At 38.2% G+C, this 16,879-nt stretch overlaps 1 protein-coding gene across 9 annotated transcripts in view; it reads right to left on the bottom strand.

The window, feature by feature from the left end:
- The window catches only part of ROBO2 (roundabout guidance receptor 2), a 476,615-nt gene that overhangs the window by 7,378 nt on the left and 452,358 nt on the right, over nt 1–16,879 (bottom strand). For 2 of the 9 annotated variants that reach the window (XM_040582899.1, XM_040582901.1), the window contains 4 exons: nt 15,372–15,554; nt 10,464–10,634; nt 5,233–5,493; nt 531–731 (listed from right to left, as the gene is read on the bottom strand). In XM_040582899.1, coding sequence (XP_040438833.1) covers nt 531–731; nt 5,233–5,493; nt 10,464–10,634; nt 15,372–15,554 — 816 coding nt within the window. The remainder of the gene's footprint in view (nt 1–530; nt 732–5,232; nt 5,494–10,463; nt 10,635–15,371; nt 15,555–16,879) is intronic. The other 7 variants (XM_040582903.1, XM_040582905.1, XM_040582902.1 and 4 more) reach the window with 4 other exon arrangements.

Here is a 16,879-nt window from a genome sequence, read left to right as displayed (position 1 = left end):
AGGAAAGAGTTGGGGTATACAACTGAAAAACTGGGCTACACAGTCAAAAACAGGAGCTTCAACTAAGGTCAAAAAGAACAGAATACTACTCATCAACAACAGAAACTTAAGGAGAAGGCATCACAACCTTGCCACCATGCCCAAAAAATTCAGCACCTTTTTTATTCACTCCTCTGAGAAAACTGCCACTGGCATTTCCAAGACAAGCACACTACACTTTGCCAAGAAAATTCTAAATCACTAGAATTTCTTTTCAATTTTCCCAGTGTTTCACTAGCATTACAGACTGGAAGATGTACTATGCAGATAATGTTGGTATGGCTTACGCAGATTTGAACTGGTCCAAATCAAAGAACAGAAGAACTACATTTGTTTGTCGCCACAGGCAAAATACCTCAGAAGGCAAAAAAGATCTGGGTAAAATTTATTCTGACTATCACACTCAACTTTCTCCTCTCTTCACAACAGATTTATAATTTATCTCTTTTTGTCTACTTGAGAGTTTGAACTGTAGCTAGAGATAAACTTACATAATTCACCAGTAAACTGTCCTTGACTGTTTGATCCCACATAGCCTACATCAAGAAGGTCACTGGCATTGCGTTGGTGACCTACTCTCAAGACTTCACCTTTTCTAGGTCCGGTCGATCCTTTAGAAGAAGCTGTTCCTGAAGAGCTGTGGCCGCCAGGGGATGGGAAGTTGGGTTTACTATATGGTACGAGTGCCTCTTCTAGAAAAGCAAAACAAAACAAAATAAATACCAAATATATTCCTATAAATACAAATAAACAAGCTAAACTTATATGGACATCATATTCATTCCTGCCCTCAGATATCTGTCTTTTGTCTTGCTTTATAGCAAGGCAATTTTACTAAGAAAATACACAACTCAGTGTATTTTGAGTTTAATCTTGCTTTCATGTAAACTCATAAATTAGTTTGTATTAATTATAAAAAGTCTAGATTCATTATGAATAGATCATGAATCATAGATACTTTAATAAAAATAGATGCACACACAATTTGCAAAACAATGCAGCTATGATTAGATTTTTGCTTCAAGCCTACATGAATGTGCTTTTTCCCTTTCTGTAACTTAAATTACGGTAACGTTACCTCAATCAATTTAGATAAAGAACTACAATATCAGCTAATTTAATTAGCTTCCAGCTGCTCAGTAATTTCTAACAATGCAAAGTACTCTGAAGATTCTTTTAACTTGTGAATTACATTGGAAAATATATTATACATAGTATTAGTAGTTGTAATATTTGGGGTGAGTAAATCTTCCTGCAGCTTATTTCATATTCCATTATGAGCAAAAGGCTTGCTTTTTTCTCACTTGGCTTCTTCCTCTGTGAAGACCTGTATTAATGAACTGCTTGCGAGAGCAGGATTAATACCAATAAAGCATAGGACCGTATGTCTTCATATAGCATGAAGTAAAACAAGATATCACATCTGATTAGAGTTGCCAGGAGATACTGTTGTAATAATCCTGACCTAAGAAGCAAAACAGCACCACTGATTTAACACTGAAATAGACGCACTATTTTATTGCTTTGCTGTGTATGATCCATTTTTGTTGTCTCAGAAGCTGAAGAAAGAGACCTTGCTAAATATATTTTGAGTGAAGAAAGAGTATGAGTATATATGCTCAACCTCAAACAGAGGAATTGCCCCTTCTGGAATCGGTGGGATATCTCCTGCTTGAATCTTACTTTTTTTTTTTTTTTTTTTTTTTTAAGTGAATCTGGGCTGAAAGGTGTTTCTTTATTTCGCTTTTCTCATTGTCTTCACTCTTAAACAACCTGATATGGAGAAGCAGACTTTGACAGAGGGCAGGAACACAGAAGGAAAAGTAGGTGGGGACGGTTGGAAAGAAGGAAGAGATAAAAATGCTTTAATTCTCAATATTGAAGCCTTTGCAAAGGCTGCTGCAGCGGCACAATTAACTTAGGAAGATGCTAAATGAGAACAACTTTGTGGAAGAAACCCAGGATTTCATTCTTTGTGCCTGCTGCCACAAGTGAGTAGGACGGGAATTCCTCATGTGATCTGTTACTGAACAGAACCCGTTTGTAAGGTAAATCTGTTGCAGAAGGTGGCAGGCAGCTGACTTCTTTCTCTGCCAAAGTATCTCCCTCTGGCCCTGCCCAAGGGACCAGAATATTTGCGCTGCAGGACATAAGGGCATTATCAGTGTTTTGTGCTATGACCGTGTGTTGTCCTTGCTGAAATATAAAGAAATGCTTAAAAGACATGGTGAAACAGCATTTAACAGCCATAGCCTCCTAAATTATGTTACGTGTTCTTTATATATCAAGCCCTAACAATAGAATCAGATGCAAACCTGATTTCCAAAGGCTGGCTAAAATATGGAACAGCTTGCATTAAGGCAGCAATAAAGCAAGCAGCATAAATCAGTTTAGCAGAAAGCTGGATACATTTTTCAAGGATGGAAAGAAAAGTCACTAGCATTGCAAAAGAGTTTGAAGATGACATATATGGTCAATTGATTTGTTTTTCTTGTTTGTGGGCTCAGGATAAGGCCTCCTTCGGGTTCCATGAAATATTGAGAAAAAAAGACCATGAATAAATATAAAGTGCATTATCATTATAGAGCATATGGTGTATTAAATTATCTGTTGTGCCCTCAGAAATAAATACAATCCATAAAATAAGCAATTGTGACATAAAATAAAGGCTAAGTTTTTCACAACATTCTAGCACATGAAAGGCAGTTTTCTCAAGTCCTTATAATGGGCTCACATATATTAAATACTCAAAAAAGCACCCCATGGCCCAGGCCTGCAAAGAATATGAGGAGGCTTTGCTGACACCTTTCTCTTTGAAATGCTGAGCCTTCAATTTGAAGATATAATTCTAGCCCCTCTGAAATCAGGATAAATGTGTGTAATGATGTTTCTATACCCCATAAGATAACCGAACGGCTTTTCATATTTTCAAAACTATTGTAACTTGATCTAGAAATCATGCTTTATAAAGAGGTAGCTGAGAATGTCATCTTTGATGCTCTGCAATTGTTGTTCCACAATTAAGCCATTGGCAGAAACTTGGTGATCGTGTTTATACTGAAAGCCACCAGTGGAAACAGAGTTCCAAGAATTAGGTATTTTTATTGTATTCAACTTCAAACCAAAGGTCTTGCTTTCAAAATTTCACTCACAGCTTGCTAATGTCTGAATGAAGCCATGTAAACTGCAAAATAGCTATTTTCTGGAAGCTGATAGCTAAGAACTCCTTTTAGAAATCAATTGAAAACTGGGACAGGATAGATTTACAGATATCTTTGTCATTAATAAAGGAAAAGGGAAGAAATTCAATTAATATTATTAACCCCCCAAAATTTAGTAACACAAAAAAGCATCACACGCAAGAGTAGCTTTTTTTCAATATGCCAGAGAAAAGAATAGCAAGAAAAGCAAGAAAGCTGTAATGCAAGAAGCTGTAGTGCAAGAAAACAGACAGATACGAAGATGTGGCCCACCCTGTGCACAAACTTTATGAATCCCTCCCAGATTACCCACCAGGGTAAAACCATAATATCTCCTAGAAGAACCTTTTGTCATGCATAAAGGATATGCAATTGCTCTGGTCATCCTGAATTTGACAAGAAAGAGATAGCTGCAGTCACTTCAGCCCTAAACTCAATGCTTACGTAGGGCACTGGAAGTGTGAAGAACGAGTTCTTTTTATTTAAGGGCAGATAAATGCAAGTCCTGCAGGACAGGAGTTTTACTACTGCATACCCTCTCTATCACTGAGTGACTGAAAACTTCTATTTGTACACTTAGGAAGCAGAGGAAAAGGAAGGGAATTCTTGCTAACCAGGTCAGAGAAGCATCCTTAATAATAATAATCTTGAAAGAAATGAGATGTATAAAATATATTCAGGCTACTTTCTGGGTGTTTGTACATCTTGCACATTGTAATTAAAATTGCCATTTCACCAAGTGGCATGAATTTCACACACTATTTTTAAACTGCAACTTGACATCATCATTTCACAACACGAACAACCACTCACTTGTTTATACAGCTGAAAGATTTGTGGGGGGTAACAGTACTGTTATTGTTATATTTCAAAATATGGACTGTATTTAAAATACTTACATGTTAAATATGGGTACCAATATTTCCTAGGAGGACTTTATTAGTAAATCCTGCCCCCATGATAGGTTTGTCTGCATACTACTACTTTCTTTTTTTAGAGTGCCATTGGTATTAGTGCTAGATTAACAAGGAGCATTAATAGTAGAACAGAATCAAGAAAGAGATGGATAATATGAATATCTAAGTGTTACTGTGGGAGCTACATACATACTTGAAGAAACAATGTAGCCCTACAAAAAGCTCCACGTACCAAGTCATATTTTTTTTTTTTTTAAAATCTTCTTAATTGTCTTCCTGTATCACTCTAATCAGCACTGGGATAACGTGATTAGTGGGTTAAAGAAAATACCCTAGTATGAGGGTAAAAGCTGAAACAGTAGCTTTTACTTCAGGTCAGGCTGAGAGAAGGAATCTCTGAATACTGTAGAACTACAGCTCCAGCTCTGCATCGCCTCCTGCACGCATTTTTACAGACTTGAAATTCATTTAGGAGATAAAGTCAGCACTCAGCAGTGAACAGGTCCTATACAGAGGTGAAAACCTGTGCTGTCATGTTGCTGGGCCTCAGAGCTGAATGTTACTTTGTCATAGCCTTGAATAAGAAGAAGACAGTGTTTTTAAATACGCTGGAAGGAACATCAGTAACTCAGAAGGATCAGCCCTGTTGCAGGCATGCAAAAACAACCGCTGCCAATTTAGAAGCAAGTTGAAAGAACTAGAAAATATGTCCCTATATGTATAAATAATTAAATCTAACAGAAAATACTCTAAAATCCTGTTTCTTCTCCCCTGTCTGCCTGAAACTGTTCATTTTCTTTCCACTGCTATGCTTGACAACAATATTAATTGCCAAAACACTGTAATGAATGCACGGAGTCAGGTGCTAATGAGATTTCATTGTTGCAGGAGGGAAAACAGTTCGATCACAAGCTCTCATTTCACTTTGCCTTTTCTTATTTTCCAGGCTGAGCCTCACCAGTGCCGGCACAGAGGGGCGTGAGGTGATCCTAGACTCTTGCCAGGTACAGAACCCCCTAGCTGAGAAGCGTCAAGAAGCCGTCTGCATTGCCTCGGCTGGTGCAGCGCACACACACCTGATCCGAAGGCTTGTTTGTGTTGGGCTTTCCTGAAATCCTCTTGGCGATCTGTAGAGCTTATCCACTCCTGGGTTTGCCGCTGCCACTCTAGTGATGTCCTAGCTTGCCGGTCCAGGGAACTCTTTGTTTCATCTACGTTCGGTGCATGCTGCCTCTCAAGAGAGCTTCCTTTCCTCTCTGCTGAGCCTCCGCGCTGGCCGGGGACTATTTGCTGCCTTAAACCCTGACCAGGGGGCGGGTCGGGTGGTGGTGGAAGATCTAAAAAACGTGAATAAGATTTAGATGAACTAATTTTTTAATTGAAACAGAAGGTCTATTTGATGCTGAAAAGAAAAGTCCCTTGCACGTGGCATGAATCACTTCATTTGCTGATTTCAAAAGGAGGAAATTTGATGTTAATCAGAAATGTGTTTCTACCTTCGGCTAGTTTTTTATTCAGGTTATTGTGTTGCTAGCTCTTTCCAGCTGCCATAAAAATCAATAGACTCTGAGCCCTGACTTACATTTCAAAGCATGGGATTTATTTTCTGTGGGGTATACTACAGCTGGCTTGTTCAGTAAGGGCAAGCAATTAAGAAAGGCAATGAAAAACTGATCTGTGCTAGTTGACAGTTTCACCCCATCATATTGGGCCTTGCTTCATCCTCCCCATTTTTTTGGCTTCACTTTTAGCTTGAGGTTTAAATTCAAATTCTAAATATTCAACTTATCAAAATGAATAAAATACCACAAAAAAGTTTGGGAAAAATTGTTCAGAAAACCTACTGTCATCGAAAAAGCATTCAACACATCTGCGAAAAATGCATGTGTAAATGGAACCGCCAAACTATGGGTGAGCATTTTATTCAAATACTATTTGAAAGCTCAGCCAAGAGCTAGAGTCTTCGCAGACAAGAGGATGGCCACTCTTAAGTTTAGCAGTCTTGCAAATACAACCAACCAAAATACAATTTCAGCTGAATACTGAAAGATGCTTGGCTGGTCTCTAACAACTCCGTCCTTAACAAGCTTATCATGTCGATTACTAAGATGTTTGTAGAAGTCAAGATCAAGCTTCTAGTCACATTTGTGGAGACAAAATACATTTTGTTTATTAGCCCTTGACCCAAGGTATTTAGAAAATCTGGATAGCTATAATTCTAAATTTAAGATTTTAATGTAAACTATATGATGGACTTACAATAGTTCAGAAAAAACTCAGATTATTAAAAAAAAACCAGCCACCAAACTTCAGGAAAGGGAAAAATCTTTACCATTTTAATGAAAACTTCCCCACATCGTATATGCACTTTATAGGTAGAACACCTGCTAGTATCTCTGGTTTTGGGCAATGCATAGCCCAAATAAACCTGTGCAGCCCAACCAACTTCACTAAACCTATGCTAGTTTACACTAAGCATGGGTCTGTCCTGCCTGTGTTTTGTATCTTACAGTGTTGTGAAGGTTTATCAAGGAACTGAACTTGGCTCAGTAACAGGCATGGAAAACCTCTGCTTTGCCTGCAGGGGAGTGTGATGTTTATAACTCTAGTGAAACTGAAATTCATTTTATAAATCAGTGAGGAGGCCTTTGGAGGGAATTTATTTTGAAGTCTGTAATTTGGCTTTATATATTGCTACACAGACTTTTTTTGTGTCCTTGCTGTTGGAGGTGATACTTACACCTCATATATAGGGCAGAAATGCTTCCAAAGTTGCTGAGATGTCATTCCAGTCAACATTACCTCTTACATATAAGTGAGGATGTGTGGGTAATTTGTGTCTACAAGGGAAAGAAGTTACATCTGATGCTGCTGCTGTACCTTTGTTCACAGCTGAAGTGCCATACCCCAGATTAAGATATCTACCTTCTGGCTAGAACAGCCTTATAATAATCTGTCAGTGAGCCTGGTGCATGCTTTATGTTCAGCACTAATTTATTTGAGAAATTTTTAGTTATGAATATAGATGTGACCTTTCATGACAATGACTATACTTGAGTTACTGTAGGTGGAAGCGGGAGGGTATAGAGCTTGCCAATGTTAAAATTGCTTTATAGTGTTGGCTTCCAAAATGGCATTTCTTATAATTGATTTTATTGCGATCATAACCAGTTAATGTACAGAACCACAACACTGGCATCTGCTTATGCAATCTGAAATAGAGATTACTGAAGCTGTGATTTATAAGCACTTGCTGGAGGTGCACTGAATCTAATAAACAGTCATAACATGACATCTGACAACACAATTTTGCAAGATAAAATATTTACCATTCAATATAAACAAAAAATTTAAGTAGTCGTGTAGAAAAAAAAAGTTTAAATTATTGCAGTATTAAACTTCTTAACATACAGTACCCTTCTTCAGCAATTGCCATCTAGTAGTTGTTATTAATAAGATACTGAGAAGGAAACAAAGTGTGTACTTAAATCATACTGTATGTTCTAGATTAGCTGCAACTCCTGGAACCACTGTAGACTTATGCTGCTGATCTACTATTAACCTGATTCTTGCTCTTATCCATCTGCAAAATGGGTATAATGATTGCCTTATGCATAGAAGTGAAATGAAAAACCATGTTTGTAAAGTTCTTTGGGTGTTTTAGACCTGTGGATGAGCTCAAATGCATTAGGGCTCAGAATTGCTTGATCAATCCCAGGTTCTCCTACTTGCTTTTTCTAACCGCAGCGTAAGCATAATGGTATTGCCTCTCTTCATAAAGTTCATTGCAATATTTCACACCAAACATCCAGCTACCATTTTTAATTTCTGTATACCAGAGATTCCTAAATTCAGTTAGTTTACATACACACAGGTGACAGCAGCAATCTTTACCTTCCTTTATTGACAAATGTTCTTTTGCAAATTTAGCTATGGCTCAGACTTGCTGTTACACTTTAATGACTCACATTCAGTAAGCGTTGAAGTGGAAGAACTGTACAATTTGTGTTTGTTTGTCCCTGTGGTAAGACAGGATGGGAAAGGATCCTCTATTACTCCAGGACACTGTAGATTTTTGGAACATATAGTAAGCCCTTAAATTAGGTTTATAAGAGACAAATGTTAAGCTAACAGTGTCCGAAAGCTGTTGCAGTTACTGCCTGTGTCTGAGAGGTGGACTGTTGAAGGAAATTGTATATCACTGGTATTCTGACTCAAATATATGAAACCCCAATAAGGCTGGTATTTTATAAAGAATAAATAAAAGACAATAGGATATTCCTCTTTTTAAATAAATCTTACAATCCAATCTCTTTCACTAATTTGAAACATCACCAGATTTTTACAGTGGAGTCACTTCCCAAGGAGTCACAATTCCCTCTGTCTCATGACCTGAACTGGACTGATATTAATTTTCTGGTACCCATATTATTGTTAAACATTTATATAGCAATAGTACTCAAAAGCAGAAGGATTAAGGTCCCACCATACTAGTGCACTATAAACTCCCATGTACACAGAATTTGTGGCCCACGAGGCTCATAGTTCAGGGTGACAGGATATGTCATGCAAAAGGGTTAAATTAACGTATGCACAGAAAGAGTATTGCCAGCACCGCAAGTGATACCCATAATTTCCAGTTACTATTTGCAAAGACACATCTATTTAATGGATCTGTGTAGCAGGCAAGCCTCCAGAAGAGGAGGGCATTAATGTTTAAACCTACTCAGATCTGTACAAGTAGAGTCTAATGAGTGGAGTCTAAGCTAATTTTAGCTGTTTCCCCAAATAGGGTAGTGAGGATGAGCCATAGAGCATGAGATGTAACAACAACCCCTTTGGTGAAGACTTTCACTTCTGGAATCTGTTCTCAACCTTTGTGGTGTGACAAACATGTCAGAGCATACTGCAAAATTGTATCTGTACACATGATAACATGACTGAGAGGAGAGCTCTGGTGGTTTTAGTGGCCACTGACCACCTTGCAAGCTCTAAATATATCTTACATATGTACAAAGAGTAATAAATAGCACATTATAAATAAACCAAACTAAATATACTAGAAAATCTATTATGTTACCTGTCCAAAGAAGATAATGAAGGGAGTTGGACTTGATGATCCTTATGGGTCCATTCCAACTCAGGATATTCTATAATTCTCAAGTAATTTTTACTGGAATAAGGAGGATATTTATACTAAAATCTGAAGGTGGTTTTTTTTGTTTTTTTTTTTTTTTCATTTTTACACTTTCCCCATATACTGGAAGATTTGTCAAGGTGTACTTAAGATGAGGAGATGACTCGCTAGCATCACACCCAGTCCCATGGCCCAGATAGTGTTAGAAGAGCCACTGAGAGAGGTGGGACAGTCTAGATCTCAGAATTGACCCGCATTGAACACTGAAAGAGAGGTCAGCATGGGGAAAGTGATCACATCTCCATCTGCACGTTATTATGGATAACCTTAGTGGTGTTTTTCCATTTAATTTCCACTATAATGCTGTTTTTCCATTTGCCTGCTTCTCCCCTCTGATTATTTCAACACCTACAGGTGCCAGGGAGGAGATCAGAAGAAATGAGAGGGAGGTAGCCAGCCAGTCACCTTCCTATCCAGTCCTCCTCAAAAAGTAACAGGTAGCAATTGTGTGTTTTGCCAAACTCAAGAGGAGGCAGACAGAGATAATGGAAGACTGAGCTGATCTTAGGCGTCAGAAGAGCAGAACAGACATGCTTCAAATTTCCAGATGGGAAGCAGTGACCAGAGAGAAGCAGAGATGTCAAAGAGGAAACAAAGTCACTGAGGTCAGTGGATGTCAGGAATGAAGCAGCACGGACAAGACGTGAGGCAGAATCATGAGAAAAGCGTGGCATGTGTTGCTGTAGCTGTTGGGTGGCTGTCAAAACCAGCACAAACCAAACAGAGCATTGTGAGACTGGCTCTACGCTTCTCCTTAGGAATCCACGGCACACTGCTACCGCTGGCAGCAGCCACTTTCCTTAAACGTAAAATTACCCAGAGGCCATTTTTTTTTAATGTCAGCTCACGTGCAATGCAGTCATTTTTGGGTAAGATTTATACCGAGGTTTGAGGAAACCTGAGAGATACTAATACGTTTGGAGCTGAAACAAAGAAAGGGTCCTTGCAGGTTCACTTAGCCAAGCTCCACTGCTAGCATTGCAATACTGCTCACGTGGGGACCTGGGGACCTCACTTCACCAGACAAAGGATTCACCATAACGTGTGTTCTCCCACTCTGCACACCTGCTGGTTGCAGGTTACCACCAGGGAATTCACCACAACACTTACCATCTGTTATTCCCTCCCTACGATGAGGCAAGGAGGGTTGGTCCAACCGTCCTCCCTTGTGTTTTTTAGTGGGCCTCGGCCTCTGACTCTGATTGACAGCGGCACTGGTGTTGCTGTCAGTAGAAAAAGGACTGCTCGGCCGAGGTCTCTGAGAGGAAGGATAAGCTTTGCCTAAAAAAAAGAAAGAGAAACCAGATGAAAAAATGTTATTGCCTTGAAATGGGCTGTTCTATCAATGTCTGTTCCAAAACATTAAATCTGGACTAATTCTCTGAGGCAAGCAAGTGTCCCCTTGAGGTACCCACTGATGACAACTGCTTTAAGACACGCCACAACAAGCGAAGTGGGAAACTTGGCATTCTTTTGTCTTTAACTTTTATAGTTAAAAACATTCCATCTGTTGTGATAAAACTACTGTATGCCATGTAACTCCTACCTGCTCTATGTGCTGAACAGATGTGTCATAACAACTCCTCAGCCTTGAGCAGGGAAGGAAAACAGTTCTGCAATCATATCAAATTTATCTCCTCCTGCCTTCCACCTTCATGTTTGCCAAGCCAGATTTTCATTTTAGGGGCTCCCATATGCACTTTATACCTGGAATAACTCCAGTGAGATAAACATAACTGATTTTGCAAGCTATGCAGCAGTATAGTTTTGTATACTTAAGGGCTCTGTTCTCAAGAAATAAAAATGGGGGTATATTTGAATGCTAAAGTTTTCCTGTTAATTTTCAGTATTTTTATATGTTAAAAAAGATGTATTCTGACTGAATTTATTCCTCAGATTATACACACACACACACACACACTAATCAAGCTACACAATTACTCTTAAAAAAATGTCTTTGATGCTGTTCTGTGGAGCAAATCATTAAGAGCATCATGCAGGAACTGCAGGAGGACAGTCCATTTACTACATTCACTTCCTCTTATTTTGATATTTTTATTCAGTTAGCTTAACTAGGCTTAGTGTTTAATAAAAATGGATGAAAATTAAAGATCATGTTTTATGTTCTTTTTTTTCACCTGTATGTCATTCTTGCCAAGTATCTCGGGGATGTTAACATTTTAATTCATTTAGAACTGGTACTTAAAATTCTTACATGTTTTAATCCTATCTGCAGTAGAAAATGCATTAGCCAGTCAAAACTCCTGCTCTTTCAGTGCTGCTGTTGGCCCAGGTGGCGTAAGTGGAGGGAGAGTGGCGAAATGGCTGCTTGTTATTTTTCTCAACTGACACCAAGCTGGTAAGAAGTTTTTCATCATCTGGTTAACTTCGACCAGGGTTTGCCCTGCTGTGAGTTATGTTTTCAAGTAAAACTTTTCAAAAGATGTGCTTAATTCCAGGATGCTGTCACATACGGCCTGATCTAGATAAACCTAAACATGAGTAATATGCTACCCACTGTATTATTTGAAATAGTCTCGGTTCAAAGAAGGCAAAGTGAAAAAAGTAGCCATAATCTCTCTAACCGGTTGTTTCACATTAATACATACATTTTAGAATAACGTCTCAGTATTTGACTTCAGAGATTTGCTGACTGTCTCAGGCCTGATCTTCTACCTTCTGACATGACGCTTAGGGACATCATTTAGTGGTAGACTTGGTAGAGTTAGGTTAACAGTTGAACAGGGTGACCTTAAGGGTCTTTTCCAACTCAAATGACTCTGATTCTATGACTGATGTGCACCCTGAGGAGGACACCGCTGTAAGGCAGGCTTGTCTCCCAGCTGCATGTCACTGCCAGCTATTGGAGGTTACTGCATTTGAGCCTCTCATGGGGACATTCCCTAACTCTCCTCTATCAGTATAAACCTAATTGAACTTAAACAGTATGAAAAGTATGCCTTTGCTAACCTGGCTCATTCTAACTGAAATGGGTTACAGAACGTGCACCCAAGCAGTTAATTCTGGAGCTGGGAGAAAGCAGTAATAAGCGTTTGGGGGAAGGCTGGAAACATTAACCTCTACAGCTGGCACAGCTGCAGCCAAGGACAAGTGATCAAGCTCTTTTTTCATAGATAAGGATGAGACAGGAAATGAACACCAAAAAAAAATAAAATAAAATTTCATTTAGAAATCAGAAAGAAGACCAATAATGCAAAGAAATTCAGATATGAGCCTGAAATTCCATCCTAGCTCACAGCACATTGCACGGATGTTTTGCAAAAACAAACACAGAACATGCAAGTGCAAACAGCGGGTGCTGGATGAAGATTCTTCACACTTAATTCTCTTGACTAAAGAAATGTGATTATTCATTCAGAATGTTGGTTTGAAAAAGAAATAGACGCCAAACATTCTCTTTTAGCCCTCCATGAAAATGAGGGAAAATAAATAGCACTGACCTAAATCAGACATGGGGCAAGCACAAAAGATGTGCAGGTTCCCAAAACACATTTTTCTATGCACCTAATAACCGATTACAGCATCTTGTATTTGTATGCAGCCCTTCCAGTAAGAGCTGCTGAGCAGTGTCAGACTCTGTAGTAGATTTAGTGTGAGTAAACGGAGACAAGGATAAATCCACTAATTCTTGATTTAATTTCCCAAGGGTGTTAAAAAGGAAAACTGTCTGAACTTCATGGCAAATCACACGATGGTTTCTCGAAACTAGAATCAAAGTATCTGGCAGGGGAGATTCCTTGCATCTGGCTTTACCAGTGCCTCTTATGCCTGGTAATCAAACATACCCACATGAGGCTATCAAGTTGGACTTTATATCGATGAGAATATTGAATGGGTGAAAATAACTGTCCAGACTGCAAAGGAGTAAAGAGTCAGGACCTTCAAACTCCCTCCAGAGGAATGAACAGAAATAATACTGCTGTTTCTCCACTACAAGACACCATTTTGCAGGATGCGAGGTTTGCTGCGGTGTAGCAGGTCCATGATAGGCATGTGTGATTGATCCACGCTACCCTGGGAGGTACCATAGCGTAATGAAACTGCAGTAAGCAATGGGGAGTTATTTCCATTAACTGAGTTTTTTGTGGGGAAAAGAGGGGAGGGCTGTTTGCTGACATGTTGGTTTTATTTTCTTTCCATTTTGCCTGCTGGATCAAATAAGAGAGTAAGAAGGTAATAATAAAAAAAATGTCTACCACAACTGTTGGATACTTTGTTGTACCCCAGACTCTAATAGTCCGAGGAATTACACGCAAGTACTCAGTTTAAAAGCATTCGTGACCTAATTAAGCTAGGAAAATGTAACTGACGAGAAGGCTCTAATTCTTTCCTTCTACTTTCAGTTTACATAGCTACACTGAGAAATTATATTTATTTAAAAGTGTTGATGTGTTTGTGTGTCCATTTACTTTTGTATTGTGTGTGTTTGTGGGAAACTGTACTCAACGGCTGATCTGCTGACATTAACTCTGGGTGAATCTTTGCATTAGCTTATACTGAGGCCAAGAACGACACCAAAAAAAAGTTGGGAAGGATTTGCACTTTTCATTCAAGACTGCTTAGAAGATTCTTCAAGCAAAACAGTAGATTTTAAATTACATTTTGACCAAATGCACCCATAGCAGTGAAGGTCGACATCAGGTTTTGGTTTGTTTTGCTTTGTTTTTTTCAGATGATGAGACAGATTTACTTAGCCAACTTTCCACTAGTGTAAGAAGAAAGTGAGGGTTATAACTACTTTTAATGTTGAAATAACTGTCTTTTAAGGATGATTATGTCTGACCAAAGTCAATGGCAAAAGTCCCAGTGATATAAAAAAGCTGTATCAGTTCACCCTGTAGTTTGTTGGCAACACAGGACTTTGCCATTGATTTTTTTCTTCATTCCTAACGTTCCTAAAATGCAGTGTTTGCCATGAAGTCATTGCATGCAGAAAGCCTGAGGTTTTCAGCCCTAACATGTGGAGACATCTCTCATGAATGCACACATTTTACTGAAGGATAGACTTCATACCAGACTAACAGTAAAAAAATGGAAATTATAGGAACATTATGGGACCTGTGGGCAGGAATCAGCTGAAAAACTATAACAAAAATATGACCCAAGGTCATACTTTGCTATTAGATTTGTGGATTTAAATAATTAATTATTTTTGCTATTTTAATAAGACTAAGCAAATGCAAATACTTTTAGTTTCCCCCCAGAATATATAAAAATAATTTTTGCTTGTATTTTTGCTAGAAATAAAACATACGGAGCTTTAAAAAGTTTGTTTACTAACTTGTATTTACTTTTCTGTTATTTAATTATGTTTACTTTTCATTAATTCATTTTAGTAGATTGGCTGTTTTCAAAAGCAAATAGTCATTTTACCTTTGTTAGATTTAACTTGGCACATTCAGCTGGCATAATTAAAATTAAATTTTACCAAAATATATTAACTTATTGGATTAAACATAGTAAATCAGCTATTAATAATAATAAGGACTTTAAAAAGTTTGTATTATTAACAATAAAAGCACACCAATTCACCCCATGCTTAGAAAACCTTCACAGAAAAATACACTTTTGCAAGAAGAGATGCAACAGAAGAGCAGGGATGGAGATAATAGTTCAAACATGATGTTCATCACTGCAAATGTGAAAGATTGTGAGGAGATTTTGCAAAAAATGAAATCATCAAAGGCTGCATGGCAGAATTAGTGATCTCTTCACCGAAATATTAAACATAGCATATATAAATAAATCTATAGCAGAGCCAGCACAGAAGGAAACTGCAGCAGATTGAAGGTGCAGATTAAAAGCTTGTGCTATTCACTACTTCAAATCACTAAAAATGGAACGTAATCAAGGTTTCATTAAAATATATTGATAAAAATATCTCCATCCACCTTATTCCATGCATGTTAGACAAGTGTGAGACGCAGGTTCACTGAAAAGAAGAGAATAGGCAGAGACACCCTTCATGCAGAAAGCATCAACTTTGAGTCTACAAACCTGTTCTTGTCAGGCTGGTTCCATCCAGCCTAAAACCAGCTTTATCTGCTGCTGCAACCAGTGCTTGTGCAAAACTGCCGCTGGTAAAGATCGAGTCATCTGAGGAGCTACCTACACTAGATCTATGACTAGAAAAGTTACGGTCCTCATCAGACGCAGAACCCCATCCATTTACCATTGAACCTAAAAACAAATGTAGGGGTCTAGTGAGTTGTGCACATTTGATATTTTTTGATCATCTAAATCTTAAAGACCCACTTAATACGTCCTTTCTCAACAGGAACCCCAAAATTCATTTGACAGAGCTTGGTACAAATGAGCAGTGTTAATCTAAAGCTTAAAGACCAATTTAACATGTCCTTTCACAACAGAAAACCCAAAGTTTATCTGACAAGCCTTGGTAGAAAAGAGCACTATCACAGCTAAGTGGGATCTCATTCATAGCTTACTCCGTGTTGCTTTGATCCTGTAAACAAAATTATACATATTTGCTACAAATGTGAAGGTTCCATAATAGGTTCTTTTGAAAGTTAATAGATTTTCCTTGGGGTTGAAGTGGACGTGGTATTTATTTTTTTAATTTGACTTCTAAATCAGTATCTAGTATGATATTTGCATAATGAAGTCTTAATTTAGCACAGCACAAGTGTAAGTCTCAGTAGATATGGCTGAAATCAGACATGGGCTTCAAGAGCTATCCTGAACAAGATTGGCATTATGTAATTTTCTCAATCAAAACCTTAAAACAGATGAGCAATTTAAACAGCTGGAAGAAAGGTGACCTAAAGTAGTTCATTCTAGTGGATTAAAGTTACTTTCTTAAAGGTTAGAAATAATTAACATTCAAGAGCTGAGCAAATACATACTGAAATTCAATACTGAGTCAGTCACTAAGCCAATGCTGGCCTCATGGTACCTTCTAGCTATAGATTACCACCACTACAGGAGAGGAAAGTGATAATAACATCATAAAAATGCAGTCAGAAAACCAGATGCCAGAAAGAGCACATGAAAGAAATATAGAAATCTTGACATAACTGAAATGTAAAGAGCAAATTAGTGATGGAAGGATTAATTTTATTTGCTTTTCATTTATATTTTTTTTTTCCAATGCATGAAGCATCAACCAGCTACCCAGCGTGGCAAGTACAATATATTTTCAAAAGCTATAGCTCAGTTCAGATTTTTTTCAAAGTACTGAAGTTCTGTTTCTTTTGTGGCTTCAAATGGAATTGAAGGTGTTCTGTACTCCTAAAAATCATGGGTAAATGTCGCAGGGTAATTCTAAACTCTGCAGTGGAGCCAGAAGCAAAGGAAACTTAGCTGGCACCAAGCACCTAGTTTTGCTCCAGGAACTTAGTAGCCATGCTAATTAGTTATCAAGTCCAGCTGAGGTGGAGAACTACCAGACTGCTTTTGGGACCTACCCTGCTGCATGTGTTTGAGTAGTGTTGTGTAGACATAATGTATTGTTCTGAAATAGCACAGGCACCTATCTTGAAATACTT

This window comes from Falco naumanni, chromosome 2 (assembly GCF_017639655.2).
Source record: "Falco naumanni isolate bFalNau1 chromosome 2, bFalNau1.pat, whole genome shotgun sequence".
Lineage (NCBI taxonomy): Eukaryota > Metazoa > Chordata > Aves > Falconiformes > Falconidae > Falco > Falco naumanni.
This window is presented reverse-complemented; position numbering and strand designations above follow the sequence as displayed.